Below are 20,890 nucleotides of genomic sequence, written 5' to 3' on the forward strand. Positions count from 1 at the left end.
TAACTCTATATAGATAGCTTATAACTGTGTTGAATAGCAGGACATCTAACTGCCAAATAAAATTTTTTGTTTGAATATATACAATTGTGACTGGAACTGTTTTATTATAACAGTGTAGGGTATATGATAAAGCTGTGTTTTTGCAGAATAAGATGGGAAGTTATAGGAGCATTGCAGAAACTCATAATTTAATCAAACCCAGTGTGGAAGGATTGTGTTGTCTGACTGTGCAGAATAGACTCTGGAAGGCAAAAGAATAGATGCAGGGAGAATAGTTAGAAGACAGTATTTTGTCTTTATAAAATAAAAAAATAAATAAAAATAACAACAACAACAGCAAAAAAGAAGATAGTATTGGGGTCTGGAGTAGTAGCACAGTGGTAAGGCATTTGCCTTGCTTGCAGATGACCCAGGACGGATGCAGGTTCGATCCCCAGCATCCCATATGGTCCCCCGAGCCAGGAGTGATATCTTAGCACAAAGCCAGAAATAACTCCCGAGCACTGCAGGGTCTGACCCTAGAAACAAACAAAAAAACAAAAAGACAGTATTGGGCAGTCCACTAATTAGGAAGTGATGATGGCTGGCCCTGTCCAGAAAGTGAAATGGATGGAAAAGTTCCAATGTTGGATTAATTTGGTTGTGAAAGAAAATAGTCAAGGCAGATCCAAAGGCAGGAAAATCAAGTGTTCCACTTTGTATATGTCAAGCTTGATATGGCTGCTGGGCAACTCAGTGGAGATAGCAAGGAAAAAGTGATTTGGGGAAATGATCAGAGTGTGAGATGAAAATCAAATTGGGAAATCCTAGTATGTGATGGCATATTGTTGCATGATGCAGGCAATGAGACTGAGGGAGAGAGAGAGAGAGAGAGAGAGAGAGAGAGAGACAGACAGACAGACAGACAGACAGACAGACAGACAGAGACAGAGACAGTGACAGTGATAGAGAGATAGAGATAGAGTGAAAGAGTTTTAAGTTTGAGACTGGAGCTGGAAAGCCTAGCAAAATCCAGAAGATGCAGGTGAAGGAAAGTTGGAAAGAGAGAGTACTGCCTGGAGGCAGAGTTGCAAAAGAGAGTCCTCAAATGTATCCAATACTGCTCTAGGCCATAATGAGATGAGAACTGGCCTCTAACTTCTGTGACCAGAAGATCAAGTGTGATTATGCTGGGCCCTGAGTCAGCAAAGTGTTCAACTGAACTAAAAAGTCTCCCTCACTTTGCAGTTAGTAACCCTTAACGAATACTCTATTTTGTTCTTAAAGTTGTAGGTTTAAGAGAAAACTAAATGATTGAATAGTCATTCAATCAAATAGTCTTTGACTGAGAAGACCTCTCCTGACTTGATCAGATGAGATTTTGGCATCCAGGATGGGCCAAACCAGGTGAGCAGCAACTTTACAGAAAGTTGCCTCTTAGCCTGGTTGTGTGCCACTGGGTGTGGGTCTCTTATATAACCTGTGAAGCAGGGCACGTTTTCCTTTAGACTCAAAGCCCTTAGTTCCTTTCTTGAAGGAAGAGTTGGCTTTTCTTGACAATCAGGTTGCAGAAGCCTTAGGGTGGTCTGTTCTGTTAACTATTTCCTGTCAACTTTAGGGTTATTGTAAATTTAGGGAGTTATCTATAGTTTCCTCTGCCCCCTTCTCCTCTCCATTCCTCTTCATTCTGGAGGTGAACTTAATTTACTTTCTGTTGTGTTCAGCAAACTAGAACATCTAGTATAGCAAGGAAGTGCAGTGCAGTATTTCTGCTTCCGGAGCCCTTAGATCACATTACAAAGCAATGAAAATAATGGCAAAGCAGAGAGCTGGGGATCCCCTCTGTGTTGCTGTTTATCCTCTAGGCACTTTCATGGGAGAACCTGGCTCCAGTCCACTTCATTGTAGTTTCTGAAACCCTCCTTTGTTCATGAGAAATGCTCTCTGTTGTTGTTATTTAATTCTTCGTTCACCTTTCAGTTATAATCTCTCCCATTTTACAAGATCTCATCCTTGAGTTGTTGTAGGTAAATCTGAGGGTTTTTATTGTTGTTTGTTCGCTTGTTTTAGGGCCACACCAGGTGCTCAGGGGTTATTCCTGACTCTACACTCAGGAATAATTCCTGGTAGTGCTTAAGGGACCTTATAAGATGCTGGGTTGTTGTTGTGCAAGGCAAATACCTTACCCACTGTACTATTACTCTGGTCCTATAATGGAGGTAAATATTACAGGTAATTTGATTTCGGTTTTTGCTTGCCATGTTCATAATGTGCATTTTTCATATTTCATTTTTTTTTACTTTGAACTAAGTCTAAAATAAGTCCCAACATTTAAATGTCATTTTGCAAAATTTTAAATCACTTAATACAACAAATTTGTAAGATAGAGTATTGTTCCTATTTTTCAAATCAGGAATTGAAAGTGCGAAGTAATTTGTCCAAGGTCACACACAGTTAATAGACAGTACAAGTCAGTGAGGCCTTGAACCACACAACCTAATTTTCATGCTTTAACTCTGTAGAGTATTGATGTTCACTGATTTAAAAATTGCAGCCATTTTGAAGTTGAGTTTTGGTTACTTTTATATTATCTCTGAAATATGTCAATTATTAAAAATGCTATCAACAGAACTATAAGCTTGGCATTTCCAACAGTTATGCTTATTAAACAGCATTAATTTGAGAAAAAAGTTTTAATTCTTTCACAAATTATTTCTATATGTTCACTGAAAAAGAATCTGAAAGACAATTTTTGGCAATCATTTATCACTTCATTTGTTAGTAAGGTGGTTACATATGAAAGTAATAGAATATGTTGGAAATCTTGAAAAGATTAGTTTTTTACAAAAGAAATTGTTATAGAAATCATTATTTCTTTGGGTTGAAACACAGATTAAACATTTTTACATGAAGTTGATGTTTATTTGGAAGTTCTTTTGAATACATTTTCTTTTTGCACAATAATAAATAGCCTTGTTTGAAGCCCATTACTTGAAATGATTCGTGTTGATATTAAGTAATAGTCTTATAAGTTCATGTCATCTTGTATTTTCTCAGGATGTCCTTATTCCTAGATTCTATTAGTTTTTGGTCAGGAAAGACTAGGAGTGCTTCAGGGGGTTACATAAAGAAGAGTTCTAGAGTCAATTTTATAAATATTAGCAGTAAGTGATTGAACAAATCTACACAAAAGTTATGGGTGACTGATGTAAGAGAAGAAAAACTTTTCCTTCTTGCTGCTTTATTGTATTTCTGTAAAATGGTGTCCCCTTGGAGGCAACTTCCCATGTCATTACCTACATGATTGGAGGATGATACTTTTCCAAAGTATAACGTCATTTTTTGGGGTAGGCTAATCATCTCCCTCCCTCCCTCCCTCCCTCCCTCCCTCCCTCCCTCCCTCCCTCCCTCCCTCCCTCCCTCCCTCCTTCCTTCCTTCCTTCCTTCCTTCCTTCCTTCCTTCCTTCCTTCCTTCCTTCCTTCCTTCCTTCCTTCCTTCCTTCCTTCCTTCCTTCCTTCCTTCCTTCCTTCCTTCTTATATATATATAGACTGTAACTTTTAAGCAGCTGTATTGAGTTAGAATATAGTTTGGCTGTTTTGTTTTCAGTTTGTGTAATTCCTTTCTGCTTTTGACAGAATATTTGCCTTCTTTTATAGTGGGGTGGGGGCAAAGGGAGTTCATTGCAAAATAATTTCACAAATTAAACCTATCACTTATTTGCAATTGACCTCTCAGGTATATAGCTAGTTTCTAGTCTGGTTATGGAGAAAGCCATAGTTTAGTAGTGATGGAAGTGGTTACGTTGAAGAGCCTCCCAGGTGTAATAACAGAAATGCAAAGTGTTTCACAGTCTGTTGATCTGACATTATAGAACAGTTAAGCTGGATTAATTACTCTTGAGAGGGCCATGTTGAATTATTTATGATTGTTTCCAAACATTCTGTAAAATGACACCTGAGCATATGTTCTTATTTCAGAAAACACTAAAAGTGTTTAGTCACAATATTGATTTATAACTTTTGGAACAGGCTTTTACTTATATGTAATCAGAATAAGAATATATAGTAATTGATCATCAGTTATGCTTTTACCATGTTTGTGGGGTTTGTATGTTTCCTATTTAAATATTAAAGAAGCTGTGAACAATAACAAAACAAAAACAAAAGACTAACATTTCTCTCTTATATTGTTAGTATATATATTTTTGTTTGTTTGGACGGTAACACCTGGTGATGCTCAGGGCTTACTCCTAGCCCTGCACTCAGGAGTAACACCTGACAGTGCTCAGGGGATCATATGGGATGCCAGAATCTAACCCAGCTGGCTTTGTGCAAGGCAAATGCCTTACTACTGTACTATCTCTCTAGGCCTAAAATATTATCTTAAGAAGTAAAAAAAATCACTTTGCAATTTGGAAAGAGGAAGATTTACATACAGAATCTGAAGATATATGACCACATGGTTCCTACAATTCATATATCATTATACCTTGTATAATGTTATACAGTATTTTCTAAAAAAAGAATTCTTTTATTCCTGATACATACAACTAACAATAATATTTTGTCATTTTCTGATTCTCTCCAATGGGCTTACCTGGATCTTGTGCTAGGATGTAATAAGGCATGGGATGGGCCATTTCTGATGGGAAAGAGACAATAGTGTTCCTCTTGTACTCATTCATGTGACCTTGATTGAATGTCAGTAATATTAACATTTGTTGACATTTACAAATGGTGATAATTTTTTTTTTGGTTTTGGTTTTTAGGCCACGTTCAAATTATTCCTAGCAGGCTTTGGTAACTATATGGGATGCTGGGGATTGAACTCAGGTCAGCCAAATGCTAGGCAAATACCCTTTCTGTTGTGCTATTACTCTGGCCCCAACTAGTGATTATTTTAAATTTAATACATTGTAATTATTATTCATTACCTTATACCTCATCATGAAGACAGTTAAAGTATCCTATCTGATAATAATAACAAAATGTCATTCCAGCAACAGTTAATATTTATTGAACACTTATTGAGTGCTAGGCATGTGTTAAGTAAGTCCTTTACATGCCAGAATTAATTTACTTCTCAACCACACAATGAGGAAAGCATAATAATCATCTACCTTACAGATGAAGAACCAGTTAAGGCATATGAAGAGTGAGTAATTTAGCCAGAGTCACAAGAAAAATGAGGCATTCTGACTTGAGTCTGTGTTTTGTAGCCTTCAATTTATATTCCCTACCCACATGGTAACATCTCACGTTTTAGGGATTAATTGTTGAATAGTCTCATCTATTTGGAACAAAGCTGAAAATGTGCATGCAAACAAAAGAAAAAGTTCTGTAATTTAAATAGAACAGTACTTTCTCTGTACGAGATAATACCTATTCAGTAGACTTGTACTATTTTGGATCTTTAATAAAGGGCCAATGATGCTTCCAAGTTCTTTAGAAAAATGAAGTGAATATTAGGTTGTTAAAAATTGAAGATCAGAAGTTAGGTGAGAACTGGGGATATGGTTCAATTGGTAAAGCAAGTGCTTAGCATGTTCAAGGCCTGAGTTCAGTCCCCAACTCTGCATTCTCCTCAGCACTGCTGGGGTGGGTCTGGTGGTCCCATATACTGACTGACTTGAGTCCCAGAAAGAAATCAGTCATACACCTCTGAGCTGTGTGCATTGAGAGCAGTTCTAGCTCCCTACTTGCAGCACTTATTAAAAAGTAGCTGCTTTTGCAGGCCAGTGAAATAGTATACCAGGTAAGGCTCTTGCCTTACCTTGGTTCAAACCTTGGCAGCCCATATTGCCCCCTGCACCACCACCAGAAATAAACACTAAGCATTGCGGGCATGTCCCTCCCCACCTTCCAAAAAATAGCTCCAAATCAAAAAGACCCCCCTCCCAACACTCAAGAAGTTGATTTTAAAAATTGTCTTGTAATAACATCAGTTTACCTGGTGTAAAAGTTTCCATGCTTCAGGAGGACCACATTACCATATTATGCCTATTGCCATATCCTTCCACCATAGTCTGTCTATTGGAGTCTTTCAGCCATCATCCCCAAGCCCTTTTCCCATAACCTCAGTTCCATGGTCAGAATATAAGGTTTTATATTCACTGGACACTCTCCATTCTCTTGTCTTGTCTTTTAATATACTACCTATGAGTGAGATCATCCAGTATGTCTTTCTCCTTTAGACTTTTGCTTAGCAGGAATCCCTCATATTAATGCTGTGATATATTTTATTGTATTTTTATCTCTCTATAATCTTATATATGCCTATGTATCTCTAGATTATGTCTTTATTATCAGTTCATCTGTTATTGAGCACTTGGGTTATTTACATATCTTATTCGCAGTAAATATAGGTATGTATGTATATTTTGAAATTAGTGTTTATATATTTTTTGTATAGCTATCTAGGAGTCAAGTTGCAGGATCATACCAGAGCTCTATTTTTGATTTCTTGAGTAATTTCTATAATGCCTTCCATAAAGACTGACCCATTTTACATTTGCATTAATCATTCCTTTATTTTTATGCCTCTGCTGATGTTGCTATTTCTAGTCTTTAAAATATAGTTCTTCTTACATATGTGAATGATATTTTATTGTTTTGCTTTGCATTTTTCTGATAAGTGATGCTGAGAATTTTATAATGTGTTTATTGATTATGTGTATATCTTGCTGGGAGAAGTATATATGTTTAGCTACTCCAAATTTTTTGAATATTGTGTGGCTTTTGTTGTTGAGATTTTAGAATACTTTATGTATCTTGAATAGATTGTCATATATATGGCATGTAAATAATTTCTCCCATCCACTCAGTAGGATATCTTTTTGTAATGGTAGTTTCTCTTGCAGTGTAGAAGCTTTTGGATTTTATGGAATTCCATTGTTTATTTTTTTACTTTGGGCACTGTGATTTTATTTATTTATTACAAAGTAATAAATATTTATATATTTATTTGTTACAAAGTATTATTAGTCATGTATCATACATGAGATTTCAAGCACCATACCTTACACCATGTATCTGCATTCCTCCACTATTATTCCAGTATTCCTCACCTACCCCAATCCTGTTTTTACTTTTAAAATCCTATTTGTTCTGGGGGCTAGAGTGATAGTGCAACCTTGCATGCAGCTGACCCAAGTTTGATCTCTGACATCCCATGATTTTCTGAGCAAAGCCAGTAGTGATTCCTAAATGCAGAGCACCACAGGGTGTGACCCCAAACCAAAAATCCAAAAACTAAACCTTTTGGTTTTACAAAAATATCTCACAGCTGGAAAAATAATGTTTGATATGAGCACATATCTCCTATGTAGAACTAGTCATTATTTATAAAACTTTTTAGATAAACAGATGTAGAAAATATTTACTTGTAGGTCTTAATATATAAAAATAGTCTAGTGCTATTTTTAGTAAGAAAGGTCTATCTTGCTTTTTATTTTTTGTTTGTGTCTCTCAAGCAGTGTTTGGGTGTTCAGGAGTCCCAGGAGCTGTTCTGGGTGATGATTATGTCAGGTGATAAAGCACTGGTTGGGCCCAGTGATACCAGTAGCCAGCAGGCCCCTCTGGAGGGCTCAAATTTCAATAGGTAAAGCCTGACAGAGCTGCAGTGCTCATAATAAACTTGGGGATTGAAATTGAATCCTTGACCCTGACCCATGCTCTCCTGAACCTTGAACTATCTTCTTAATCCCATGACTCTTTTTTTTTTTATGGTTACGTTAAGAAGGTAGTTCTTGGGGCCAGAGCAATAGCACAGCAGTAGGGCATTTGCCTTGTAGGCAGCCAGCCTGGGTTAGACTTGGACTTGATTCCCTGCATTCCATATGGTCCACTGAGCCTGCCAGGAGCGATTTCTGAGTACAGAGCCAAGAGTAACCCTTGAGCATCACCAGGTGTAGCCCCCCCAAGAAAACAACAACAACAAAGAAGGTAGACCTTAGACCAGGGATAGCTCAAGTACTTGAGCAATGCATATTATAGGCAAGACCCTGAGTTTGATCCTCATAAGTGCATAGTCATAGCTCTACCCTTCCCCATGTGTGCACTACAAAATGTGGCTTCAGAGTCTTGAGCACTGCTGTCAAGGTATAGACCCAAGATTTGTTGGAGGTGTCCCTAGAAGCCCCTGCACTGCAAGGTGTTGTCCCCATCAAATTTGACTGTAAAATAAATTGTTTTTCTGTTTTGCTTTTATTTCCCTCACTAGATCGTTCCTTTGAGGTCTTCAAAAAATCCAAGCACCCCCCATCATTTCATGCTTCCGACCAGATTTCTGACATGCTGAACGGAGGTGATGAAATCTATGCCAACTGTATGGTTATAGATCAGGTAAGGTGTGATTGTCATGCAAGGGAAATCTCTCTTTCCAAAATTTGAGCAGGTGAGAAACTCAACCATGCTATGTTCTGATGTTCAGCCCAAGTTACTCAGGGGCTGGTATTGGGGAGCCTCATCATCAGAAATTTTTACTGAAGTCCTTCAATCAGTGACTTATGTTTTATGTCCAGCCCACTCTTCTCTACTAAGAAGAGAGTGGAAGAAGGTTTTTGAGCCACTTCCAAATGAGGACATTTTCAGTGGGATCAATATTTGAAATGAGAGAACTAAGAGTACAACAGGGAAGATGCTTGCTTTTTATGTGACTAAACTGGATTCGATCCCAGGCATACCATTACCCACCTGGCATGATCCCTGAGTGCAGAGCAAGGATAAGTTTTGGGTGTAGTCCAAAACAATATATAAAAAACAATCATTTCTTTGCTATAACTTCTCAAAAAAAGATGCGTGTGAGATCAGATTAGGCAATGTTTGTATTCAAAACCAGCTAAGGATTATATGCAAGAGTTTGGATTCAGCCCCAAATGCTGCTGTCACATAAATTACTTGTTAATCCTTACAACACACCTATTACATGTACTTAGGTTATGGAACTTAAATACTAAAACAAAATGGTGTCATGTTACAGGGAAGCTGGAGCCTTATTAAAATCCCCACCCATTTTCAGATATTTATCACTTATATTTCATAAAGGCAGATGGTTTGAATGTATATGGATGGATTTATTCTGTTTATACTCTAGCTCAGTAATTTTTGAATTTTATTTTATTTTACTTTTGAGCCACACCTGGTCGTTCTCAGGACTCATTCCTGACTCTGCACTCATGGATCATTCCTGATACACTATGGGGACTATATTAGGTGTCTAGGATCAAACCTGGGTCTATAGTATGCAAGGCAAGTGCCCTGCTCACTATTCTATTACTCTGGCCCTGCCAAATTTTAATATTTTAACTATTAAAAGTGAAATATGTTTTCATATCTAATACATTTGCAGATATTAACTTAGGGAAGATTTAAAAGTAATTTTCAGCAACACATAGTTCCAGCCTTATCTGCTGACTGTCAAATAAAATATATGACACATCATGTATTCTTTTATTGAGCAATAAGATATTTTACTCATTATCATTGATATATAGCTACTGTACTGTCTTTCTTACAGGATTTTTGATATCTTCTGAAACATAAACTTACATTTCCCTCAGGTCAAACTCAATTTTGACAATTTAGCAATCTTATTGCTTTTTTCCTTTATTTTCTATTACAAAATGCAATACAGAAATTGCACAGTATAAGTGTAATAGCTTGTGATGAGTTCAGAATGACAGAGAAACCATAAATCGGAATAAATACCAACTGGTATCAATATTTAGGATACACAGCAGATGAATGTCAGGTCTTATTACAGAAATTTAGAATAAGGCAAACAGTTTTGTACAAAGTGGGATTCTGGGACATTCTTTGAAGATAAAAGGATAATTGGACTTGATGTGCTCTGGCGACATTCTGATTTTAATGATTTTATTCTGTTGCCATATTTTCTCCATACTTGAAATTTTTTTTATAAACTCTTATTTCCCTTTGTTCTGGACCTCAACATTTTCTTATACATGACTCAGTATTTTGTGGGGAACAGCTGTATCTTTATATGTTTTAAAATCATAGATGTGGTTAGGATATAATTCTGTTGGGAAGTATTTAGATTAAAGAAAATTTGCTCTAAAATTATGAAGCATGAATCTAGAGAATAATGATAAGCAACCTAATTGAATAACTGTAATACAAAAGAGGACTTTTAAATTTGTGTAACAAAAACAGAAATAAAGTAAAAAATTGGAAGCACATAACAACATTTGTATCAATAGATTTATTATATTGTTAAAGTTTAAAGTATCTTCATTGTGCCTTGGTCCATTTGATCAATAGAAGCAAATGTGTGTTCAAATTCTACATGCTTAGAATTAAAAAAAAATTCTTTTCTGATTACCTTTGAGTTGTAAGAATCTGGCAAAGAAACCTAAAAAGATTGCCTTTTTAATGTTATCAGTGATGGGGAAATAGACATGATAATTACTATCCTATAAAACACTGAAAAAGCAGTTTATTTGGATATGAATTTTAAGCACAAATTATACAGAATTTATATACAAACTATACATATAAATTGTATCATAATACGAATGTTCATATTTTACCATCCTTTATTATCATGTTTGTGTGTGCTTGACAATGTTTAAATTAGTGTATGAATATTCTTAACAGTTTTAAAAGAAGTTGGAAAATAGTTTCCTTTCCTGTTCAGTCTTTCATAGTTTATTCTTCTAAAAATATGGACACATGATTACTAAATCAGGACGTCTTCTATGACATAGTATTGCTAACCATATATAGGTTTTACTCAGCTTTAACTAATTGTCCCAGTTATATTATTTGTCACAAAAGAAAAGTCAGTGATGAGTATTGCTGTTTAGTTATCATATCTTTATTATCCATTGATCTGGGAAGGTAGGCAGTTAAGGCTTTGTTCTTATTTTAGGGGCATTGATCATTTTGGAAAATGTTGAGTAGAATTTAGTTTTATTTTATTTTATTTTTTTTTGTGGCTTTTGTGCGATTGTCCTTTTCATTTAAGTTGGTCTATTTCTTCATGATTAGATTCAAGTTATATGTGGTTCAGGAGGCTCTTGGCATGAACTTGTCTCCTTATTGTTGATATTATCTTTCATCTAACAGGTTTCTTCTCAGAAAGATACTGTTTGTTTTTCTTTTTTTTTTGGGGGGGGGAGGGGTGGTGGTGGTTAACCCAGTAATGCTCAGGGCTTACTCCTGGCTCTGTACTCAGGGATTACTCCTGACAAGCCTGGGGGAACATATGAGATGCCAGGCAATATATCCAGCTTGGCTCATGCAAGGCAATCTACTATAGTACAGTATATAGGATACTTCCTGCATGCAAGTACCCTACTCATTGTACCTTAACTGTGGCCTCAAAGATCATTATTTTTCATTTTTAAATTAAGTGTCTCTAGAAGAGGTAATTTCAGTCTCTGTAAATGTCCTATATCTCAACTATCTTTATCTACTAACTTTAGTATTCATTGACTATTTTTGGATTTGTAAATTATGACAATAATTGGGGTAAGACTCTAAAATTTCTCCTTCCTCTTTCCTTTCCCCTTTACCTTCTAATGTCTATTTTTTTTTTTTTATTTTGTATGGTTTTGGTTTGGGGCCATGCCCATCAGTGCTCAGGTTTACTCCTGGCAAGCCTAAGGAACTATATGGGATACTGAGGATCAAATTAAGGTTGCTGCCTACATAAAAGACAAGCACCCTACCCATTGTACTATAACTCCAGCCCCAGATTTGTTTTTGTTTTGGGTCATTCTTGGCCGTGTTCTTTTGAGTTCTGTCCTCGGAAGTCACTTCTGAATTGCTCAAGAGACTATCAGTATTTCTGGAGATTGAACTTGGGTTAGCTTCTTGCAAGGCAAGTGGCCTAGTATCTATAATCTCTCTCTGCCCAACCCACCGATGTCTAAATGGTGTGACTCTTCTTAATCTTATCCTCCAACAGTTCTGCTCTGTTTTGTTTTAAAATGACTGCCCCTCACATCACCAACAATTAACTGTTTCTTCATGACAAACACTTTGATCAATTGCTCTCCTTCTCACATGTGTAGGCTGGACTTTGTCTATTGAGAGATGATCTTTGGATCCATTTTCATTTATTTTCCATACCCAGTGGTGCTTAGGAGTTAATCCTAGCTCTGTACTCAGGAATATATCTGCTGGACTTGGAGGACCATATGGGATACTGGGGATCAAATCTGGGTTGGCTATGTGGAAGGCAAGCAACCTACTCACTATACTATCCTTCTTCTCTCTGCTATGCATATCTCCCTCTACCCCAGATAGTTTTTAGTCTGCATAATATGTTGCAGAAGTTCATAGGTTTGAGGTTAATTGTACTATTTATGGATAACTGGAATGCTGGGTCATTTTATGTTGTTTTGTTTCTTCCCCCATTTTTGTCTGGTATTGCTTTTTAGGAGAATTATTTTTTCACTCCAGTGTTGGATTCTAACTTAGGACCTCACACATTTAGGACATGTTCTCAACCACTGAATTGTCTAAGATTCACTTATCCAGATTTTTGTAAACTACTCTTTAGTAAAAGTACTTACTATTTAGTTTTACTGCTTAAGTTCTAAAGATACCCCTCTTCATGTCTAGCTAGTGATTTACAAAATGTTAAAGGCATAATTAGCCTCTGTTTTTGTGATAAAGAACTACTTTATAAAAATCAGAATGGATGCTTTCCCTTTCGTGGAGTAGATGCCAAATGAACAAATGAAAGAACTCGGTTTACTGAAAACAAAACAAAGCAAAACAAGGACAAACAAAACAAAAGAGATATATAAGATGGACAGTTTTTAAGTTGGGGAAGACTTTATTTTTTACTAAGCTAATTTTTCCTGCTGTTGCTCAGCAAATATTCTTCTTTCAACCACCAGGTTGGTGATTTGGATATTAATTATATTAATTTAGAGGGACTCACTAGCAGCCCCTGCCCTGAATCCATGGGCTCTACTCTGGGGCCTCAGAGCTACAAGCACATCCTGCCTGCTGAGAGCGGCACTGGCATACACTCCATCCTTGGGGACCCTGATGTGACTTCTAATACTGGAACCCAGCCATCCTTCCCCTCGTCATCCAGCTCATGTGCCTCCAACTCGAATCTTTCTTTTGGTCTTCGTGGGTTTGAGAAAGAACAAAGTCAGCTTAAGCAAAGAAGGTAAGTTACTGTATTTTAGAGGTAAAATGTGAAGGACCTGTGATTAGACTTAGAAAATCTCAGTGTCTTATATTTTATTGTTCCCAACAGTATCAGAATATTACCCCTTTTAGGTTCCTATATTTCTTGATTTGAAAATAAGGCATTTAAGAAAACTGTCAAAAATGTACTAGGGAAAAACCATAGCAAAATGCTACTTTACACTACAAGATAAGCAAAAATTAAAGTGTTGAATAATTTCATGTGCTTTGTAAAAAGATATACAATGGAAACTCTTCTTTCAGTTGATTAGGAGTGAAGTTATGTAATAATGGGGAAATTTGGCAAGATTTTATGACATTAGATATGCATCTTTCTATGACCCAGCAATACTTCTGTGTCCTAAGAGACATATATACATGAGTATTTGTAGCTTAGGAAATAACCCAAGTGAGGAATAAACAAATGACAGTGTAGTTACATAATGTAATACTATTCTGTAGTGAAAATGAGTGAGCTGTGACTATACTATTTTTAACATGCATCTTAGAAATATAAAGTTAAATCAAAAGCCAGAAATGCTTGTGAAATTTATTTATCTTAGTCCATTAAAACTTTAATTTTATAAAATGAAAAACTGTAATCAAAATAAAAACTTATAGTTCACATATATATGTGCTTATAAAGAAAAGCAAGAGAATGAAGAGGAAATAGATCTCCAAATTCAAGAGTTGTTGCAAGCGGTAAGGTGTCTACCTTGCCGGTGCTAGCCTAGGACGGACCACGGTTCCATCCCCCGGCATCCCATATGGTCCCTCAAGCCAGGAGCGATTTCTGAGCACATAGCCAGGAGTAACCCCTGAACATATTTGGGTGTGCCCAAAAACCAATAAAAAAAAAAGAGTTGTTGCATTTAGAAAGGAAGTCTTACCAGTGTTTAAGTTTCAAGTTGAATGGACTCATGACTATTAATTTTATTTCTCTGCACTAATTTAGCAACCATATATTTATTCTTTTATATGCAAAATATTATTTAAGTAATTGTAGATTGCATATCTGATTGGTGAGTCACATGTATATATGTCTATTTCTTTATATTCTATGGTGTTTTGTTTTATTTTTGCTTTTGGGTCACAACCAGTGGTGCTTCAGGGTAACTCCTGGTTCTGGAACAAGGAATTAGTCCTGGGGATCTGAGAATCATATAGGATTTTGGTGGTAGAACCAGAGTCAGCCACATGCAAGGCAAATGCCCTATTATACTGTACTACTACACCAACCCACTGGTCTAGTTTTTAACCTTTTTTTTTTTTTTTTCTTTCGGTTTTTGGGTTACACCCAGCAGCGCTCAGGAGTTAGTCTTGGCTCTATGCGCGGAAATCGCTCCTGGCAGGCTCGGGGACCATATGAGATGCCTGGATTTGAACCACCAACCTTCTGCATGAAAGGCAAACGCCTTATCTCCATGCTCTCTCTCCAGCCCCTGGTCTAGTTTTTATTAAATTTATTTATCCTATTTTCTGATTTTCTTAGTGACGTTTAATTTTCTCTATTCTGGGGCTGAAGAGATAGCATGGAGGTAAGGCATTTGCCTTTCTTGCAGAAGGACAGCGGTTCAAATCCCGGCATCCCATATGGTCCCCCGAGCCTGCCAGGAGTAATTTCTGAGAGTATAGCCAGTAGTAACCCCTTAGCACTGCCGGGTGTGACCCCAAAACCAAAAAAATAAATAAATAATTTTCGCTATTTTTTAAAACTCTGATTATATGTTTACCTTCACATGCATATATAAATTTGTGTTTAAATGAGCGAACAATGAACATATAATACAGATATTAAAGTAAGACACTTTGTTTTATATTTGTATTTTCTAAATTATGGTTTTATGTTGGGTGGTTATTTCTGTAATTTGAATGACAGAATATTTAGGCTCTTCACATTTCTTCTTGGAACCAGAGTCCACCAGTTAAGGCAAGATTTTATACAGTTCAACCCATATTATTAGAATATTCTGGTAGGATTCTTAAGATGTGCTGACTTTGTTGGATAGAAGAGGTGAATTTGTTCTATATGAGTCTTTCTAGAAAGACTGGAAGAAAAGATACAATGGTTTCTCTGTTCTGTTTATACCAACATTCTCTGGCTATCTAAATTATACTTTCTGTTCATGGTCTTTCCCTGAGATCTTTAATCATATTACTGCTTCAGAGACAATTTTGCCTCTTTGGAATATGAGGAAAGCTCTCTAATCTGAACAAAGATAATTAGATGCTTTTGTAAAATATCACAGATCTAGGAGTTATTGAGGGGAGGGTGAGATACAGAAAACGAAGATGTTCAAGACAAAATTTTTGGATTGAGCCACCAGTCTGACTTTATCTTCTGTGGATTTCTTTTCTCAAAAACATAGGAACGTGGGGGGAATGGAGCTGTGTTCTTCAGAGAATCCTATTTTGGCTTCATGGTAGCTGAGATCTTCTCCATTCTCTGGGAATCATGCTGAGAATGTGTAATAAATTCACAGTGAAATATACCTTAGCCATTTGTAAGCAATATATAGATTGAGAGGAAGAAGTTTTGAGATCCTCAATAAAATTAAGACTAACAGAGCTAAGAACCACTAGGATCTAAATATTCTATTGCTATAAAAGAATACTTTAAGAAAATAAAAAATAGACACACAATTGATAAGTATTAAATTATTTAAAATTACAAGGGGAAAACAAACTATGCAACATTTATTGAAAACTAGAACAAGGGCTGGAGTGATAGCACAGTGGTTAGGTATTTGACTGCTGACCTGGATTCGATTCCCAGCATTCCATATGATCCCCTGAGCCTGCCAGAAGTAACTTCTGAATGCAAAGCCAGGAGTAAACCCTGTGGCCCCAGAACAAACAAACATAATAAAAACAAAACAAAACAAAAAAAATAAGAATAGAAAAGAAAACTAGAACAAAATATCAGTTATAAAAGATAATGAATATTTCATGCTAAAACTTAAGTGCTTTAAATATTTGATTTTTGCCAATATCTATAGTAAAAATGTATATTATATTATGATACCACCCCACACACAGAAAATTTAAGTAAAAGTTTTATAAGTAGCATGGAATATATCCTAATATTTCCTTATATATATATATTTCACATTTGGGGGGCTTCCCAAGTGGTGCTCAGAAGGTTGAGGTCCTACCAGTGGTTCTTGACCAAGTGGTCCATAGGTTTAGCACAAAAGCCCAAGGATGTACGATATTTAGTCTGAACCCGCAATGCAAGTAAGACCATATGGTTCCAGATATTGATCTTGGGTTGGATATATATCAGATATATACTATCTGCCCTCCCCTTACAGACTATTTGATATATTTATTTATTTATTTATTTATTTATTTATTTATTTATTTATTTTGGGCCACATCAGTGGTGCTCAGGGGTTTACTTCTGGCTCTAAACTCAAAAATCACTCCTGGCAGGCTTGGGGGACTGAACCCAGGTTGTCAGCATGCAAGGCAAACGCCCTACCCACTATGCTATAGCTCCAGCCCCTAGACTATTTTAAAAGCAAATTCTGATTCTAACTTAATGAATCCATTTCATATTCCACATATGGGATTTTAAAAAATGCTTTGGAAAAATAAAGGAAGAAGTATAATCATATTGATGTTGTTGAATATTGTCTTTGTACTGAATATCTTAGGTTAATAACTTAACAAAGAAAGATTTGAACTGACATTCAATTGAAATAATTTGAATTGACAGAAGAAAAGATGTGTCTTTAAGTATAGTATGGAAATAAAATAATGCTGACTGATACTTGTAGGGTGGAGTCAGTGATAGAAAAATGTTGTATATAACTGGATAGGCATAAATTAAAATAGAATATTACTGCAAGCAGACAACCATTTCAACTAATTTATTTAGTACAGAGAACACATTAAAGCTTTGATACCTTTCCCACTGCAATCATTAACCTGAATTATCAATAAAGAAAATTAAATAACACTGTAAAATATGTGCAATTACATTACTATAATGTTTAAAGCACCAACATTTACCAGGAACATTCTTTTATTTGGAAAAGAGGTAGTCTTAAAGACTATGCCTCAGTGCTCACACATGAGAAACAAAAGCTCTACTACTGAGTCACATTCCTAACCTCCAATTAGGCTTTCTTCATAATACCTTTCTTACTTTTCGCAAAATAATTTTATGGACTCTAAATATTTTTGAGGGATGCATTAAAGTTTATGACCCACCTCCAGATTGTCCTCCCTTCCCAAAGCCAACCTGAAGATAGTCATCAGTTTTCGGGGCCCTGGAAAGGAAGCACCATATTAGAAAACCTGAGCTCCATTTTTGCTCACTGCCAGTGGTTGAGTGAGAAACAGCTCAAGGACTAAAGACTAAGCTTTCAAATTCATACAGAGAGTATGTCCTTGGTTTCAAGAGTCAGTAATGTATTAAGTATATCTTTAGTGGTCATTACATAGCCCATTAAAACAAACAGCAAACCAAATTGACTGAATTCAAACTTTTACTTTCCAGTTCTTTATATTTCAAGATCAATATGGTTTCACTGCATTCTTGCTAAAATTCTAAGTCTGTTGCAACCAAATCAAAAATCTATTTATAAGTGCACTGGAGTTGACCTGGGTGTGAAAGCTATTGACCTTCATGTGTGAGTAGTTTAAAATGTAAATGTTAAGGAATGGGCCAGGAATGTGGTAGGTCAAATTCTTTCCTTTTAATTTTATGGTTATCAAAGTTAGAAGAGGAAAGAAAACAGTAGTGGAGCAGAATTGTTCTTTGTTTCTGTGGTGAATTTTTCATGGGAATCATTCTTTTAATATCTCTGAAAAAAAAAAAGACAACTTAATGTATTCGAGTCCTTCCTTGACTCATGCCTGACTCATGTCTTGATACCAGCCTTATTAGTGGGAAGAAGTGAGTGAGATCTGCATTTCTGCATTCTCAATTTTCCAGCCAGAACTTTTCAGAAAGGAGCTTGTGCCTGTTTTGACATGCAAATCTCTTTCCCTCCCCTTACAGCCCAACTGCTGGGCTTTGTCTGCATCTCTATTTGAATGGTAATCATTTGGGTAATAATTCAATGACAAAATAGAAATAGTTGAGGCTAGTAATAACCCAAACCAGCTTTCCTTTCTACTGGTGTCTGAAGAGGTTTTAGTAGAAACGATTACCTGAATAAAGTTGTGTTTTAAAAGGAGAGTGGGGGTGTTTGTCTGCCTTGCATGCAGCCACCCCAGTTTGATCCCCTGTTTCCCATATGGTCCCTTGAGCTTGCCAGGAATGATTCCTGGCATTTCAGACTCAGGAGTAACCCCTGAGCATCACCGACTGTGGGCCCTTCAGGGTGGGGTGAGAGAGAGAGAGAGAGAGAGAGAGAGAGAGAGAGATAAAAAATTATTTGATTTGAGTATAAATGCCATTAGAAATTAAGAGAGAGAGAGAGAGAGAGAAGGAGAGAGAGAGAGAAGGAGAGGTCAAAAATGATTTGATTTGAGTATAAATGCCACTAGAAATTAAATGATGGCCCAGTGTGCCTGACACCCTTGAGAGAATTTGAGTCCAGAGAACCAGACCCTAGAGTACTTGCTGTCCATGGACACACTTGATTCTTTTTGTGATCACTAACTTTGTCTTTCAGTTCTAGCCTAGATGCCCTGGATGCCGACAGTGAAGGAGAAGGACACTCAGAACTGACACACACTTGCTACACTCCTATGTCCCAGAGCTCATCCAGAATGGGAATTCCTAGTGGGGATGAATTGGACTCTTTTGAGACCACCCCTGAATCCGATTTTAGTATCTCCAGGACTGAATCACTGTCTTTGTCAAGCACCCTCCAGTCCAAGGTATTCTTCTGATATTAATTAGGCTTATTGTAAGTGTGGAAACAGTTGTCTACCTCCATCTATCTCAATTTGAAAAATAGTTTATATTTAGTTACAAATATAAGCTGTTTCTTTAGGCTCCCTAGCTTTCTGAATGAATCTGTTTAATTAATGTTTATGCTTTCATTTTTCAACCACTACTACATAGAATCTTCTTTATACTTGGAAGAGCTTTCCATTTCCAACACTAATTTCTGCCATCAGATCTTAAGCCAAGGGGAAAAATCTGGTTATTACATTACATGGACTTGAATGATCAAACTTGTTCGCATCAAGTTTCACTGGCCTGAGTGATGAGGTAAATAATATTACCAAGGCACATGGAACATTTCTGGAACATTTCTGGCCACATGAATTACTCTGAACTGTTCTAAACTTTGTTAGTTTTTCTATGGGAGACAGTTTTTCTCTTACAGGCATTTTTATATTATTTTGCTTTAAAAACAAACAAAACACTAACTAAAGTCTAGACACCTGACCATTTGGCTTACAGGCAGCCAACCCAGAATGGACCCTGGTTCGATTCCCAGCATCCCATATGGTCCCCTGAGCCTGCCAGGAGTGATTTCTGAGTGCAGAGCCAGGATTAACCCCTAAATGCCACCGGATATGACCCTAAAACCAAAAAAAATTAAAATAATAAAGTCTGCCAACTGTGCAAAGAAAACCCTTTCATTTTTTTTTATATATTTGGTTTCTGTTATTAGCTACTTGTTTTCTTTTCTAAAGTTTGCTACTATAAAACATTATGCCCTGTACCCAGATATCTCTCTGAACTTATGGTTATTATGATAATGCCTCATATTTTGTGTATGCTTGAAAATATTTTCTTTTTATGTATAAATGTCTATATGTTTGTAACTTACCTAGGAGATAAGTAGAACTTTAAGTTTTTTGAGCAGAGAAGGTGCTAGAGATAATAGATGTCTTGTCCAGGTCTCCTATGCCAGTAACTAGTCGGAACTTTCAAATTCAGGACTCTCACTACAAATTCCAAATTCTTTTCATTCAACTCTGAGGCAGCTAGAGCTATCATAATCTTCTAAATCTAAGAGTCAAATGCCTCTGGATAATAAGACACGGGTGTGGTTATGAATGTAGATGCTTATTAGTTTTGTATTTAGAATGAAATTATGAGAAGCATCGTTGCTTTGGAAGAAAAAAATAATTCAACCTTTGTGAAACAGTTCCCATTTTGTTAACTTTTAAGAGGAATCTGCCCTATAAAACATACCTAGTTTTATCTATAATTACACCCTGCAGATTTTTACCAGAGGGCTTGGGCTATTTTCCAAGGCTCCTTTAGTTAAAAAGTGATTATGTACATGAGCAAAATGCAGGGGGTTTTGTGAGGGCGCTGCATGGCCAGCTACTTGTCAGAGGGTATGCAGGACCACATAGGCTGAACTTCTGTGACTAAAGCCCAGAGTACTTTCTCTGGGCAAGCACTTAAGTACCCAGGGTCATGGTTTCTAAGGCAGAGTCAGACTTCTGTTTACAGCTCCTTAACAAAATCTATAAACTCAGCAGGAATATGTGTTTTCTCTTAGGGAGAACAAAGGAGAATGGTGCTTGTGAAGGATGGATTAATGTTAGTAACACATTTTTCATTACAGATTCCTTTTGCTCTTCCAAAGAAGAAAATTCTTATTTGGTTCTATTTCATGAGTTCTATTTTACATACTCTGGACATTCTCTTAACAGAAAATTATTGATCTTTCCTCCACCCTACCAAATCAAAACAAACAGGAGCTTTTTACTTTTAGAGAAGGTTGGAAGGGAGATTTGCTCTTTCGTTTAGCCCTAATCGGAAATGATATTTTAAAAATGGGTGGGCAGGATTAATATTCAGTCCTTATT

At 36.4% G+C, this 20,890-nt stretch overlaps 1 protein-coding gene across 1 annotated transcript in view; it reads left to right on the plus strand.

Moving 5' to 3' along the window:
* Positions 1-20,890, plus strand: part of ARHGEF28 (Rho guanine nucleotide exchange factor 28) — a 291,674-nt gene that overhangs the window by 166,678 nt on the left and 104,106 nt on the right. The window contains exons 9-11 of the mRNA XM_049768833.1: positions 8,202-8,323; positions 12,853-13,133; positions 18,784-18,991. Coding sequence (XP_049624790.1) covers positions 8,202-8,323; positions 12,853-13,133; positions 18,784-18,991 — 611 coding nt within the window. The remainder of the gene's footprint in view (positions 1-8,201; positions 8,324-12,852; positions 13,134-18,783; positions 18,992-20,890) is intronic.

This window comes from Suncus etruscus, chromosome 2, assembly GCF_024139225.1.
Source record: "Suncus etruscus isolate mSunEtr1 chromosome 2, mSunEtr1.pri.cur, whole genome shotgun sequence".
Classification (NCBI taxonomy): domain Eukaryota; kingdom Metazoa; phylum Chordata; class Mammalia; order Eulipotyphla; family Soricidae; genus Suncus; species Suncus etruscus.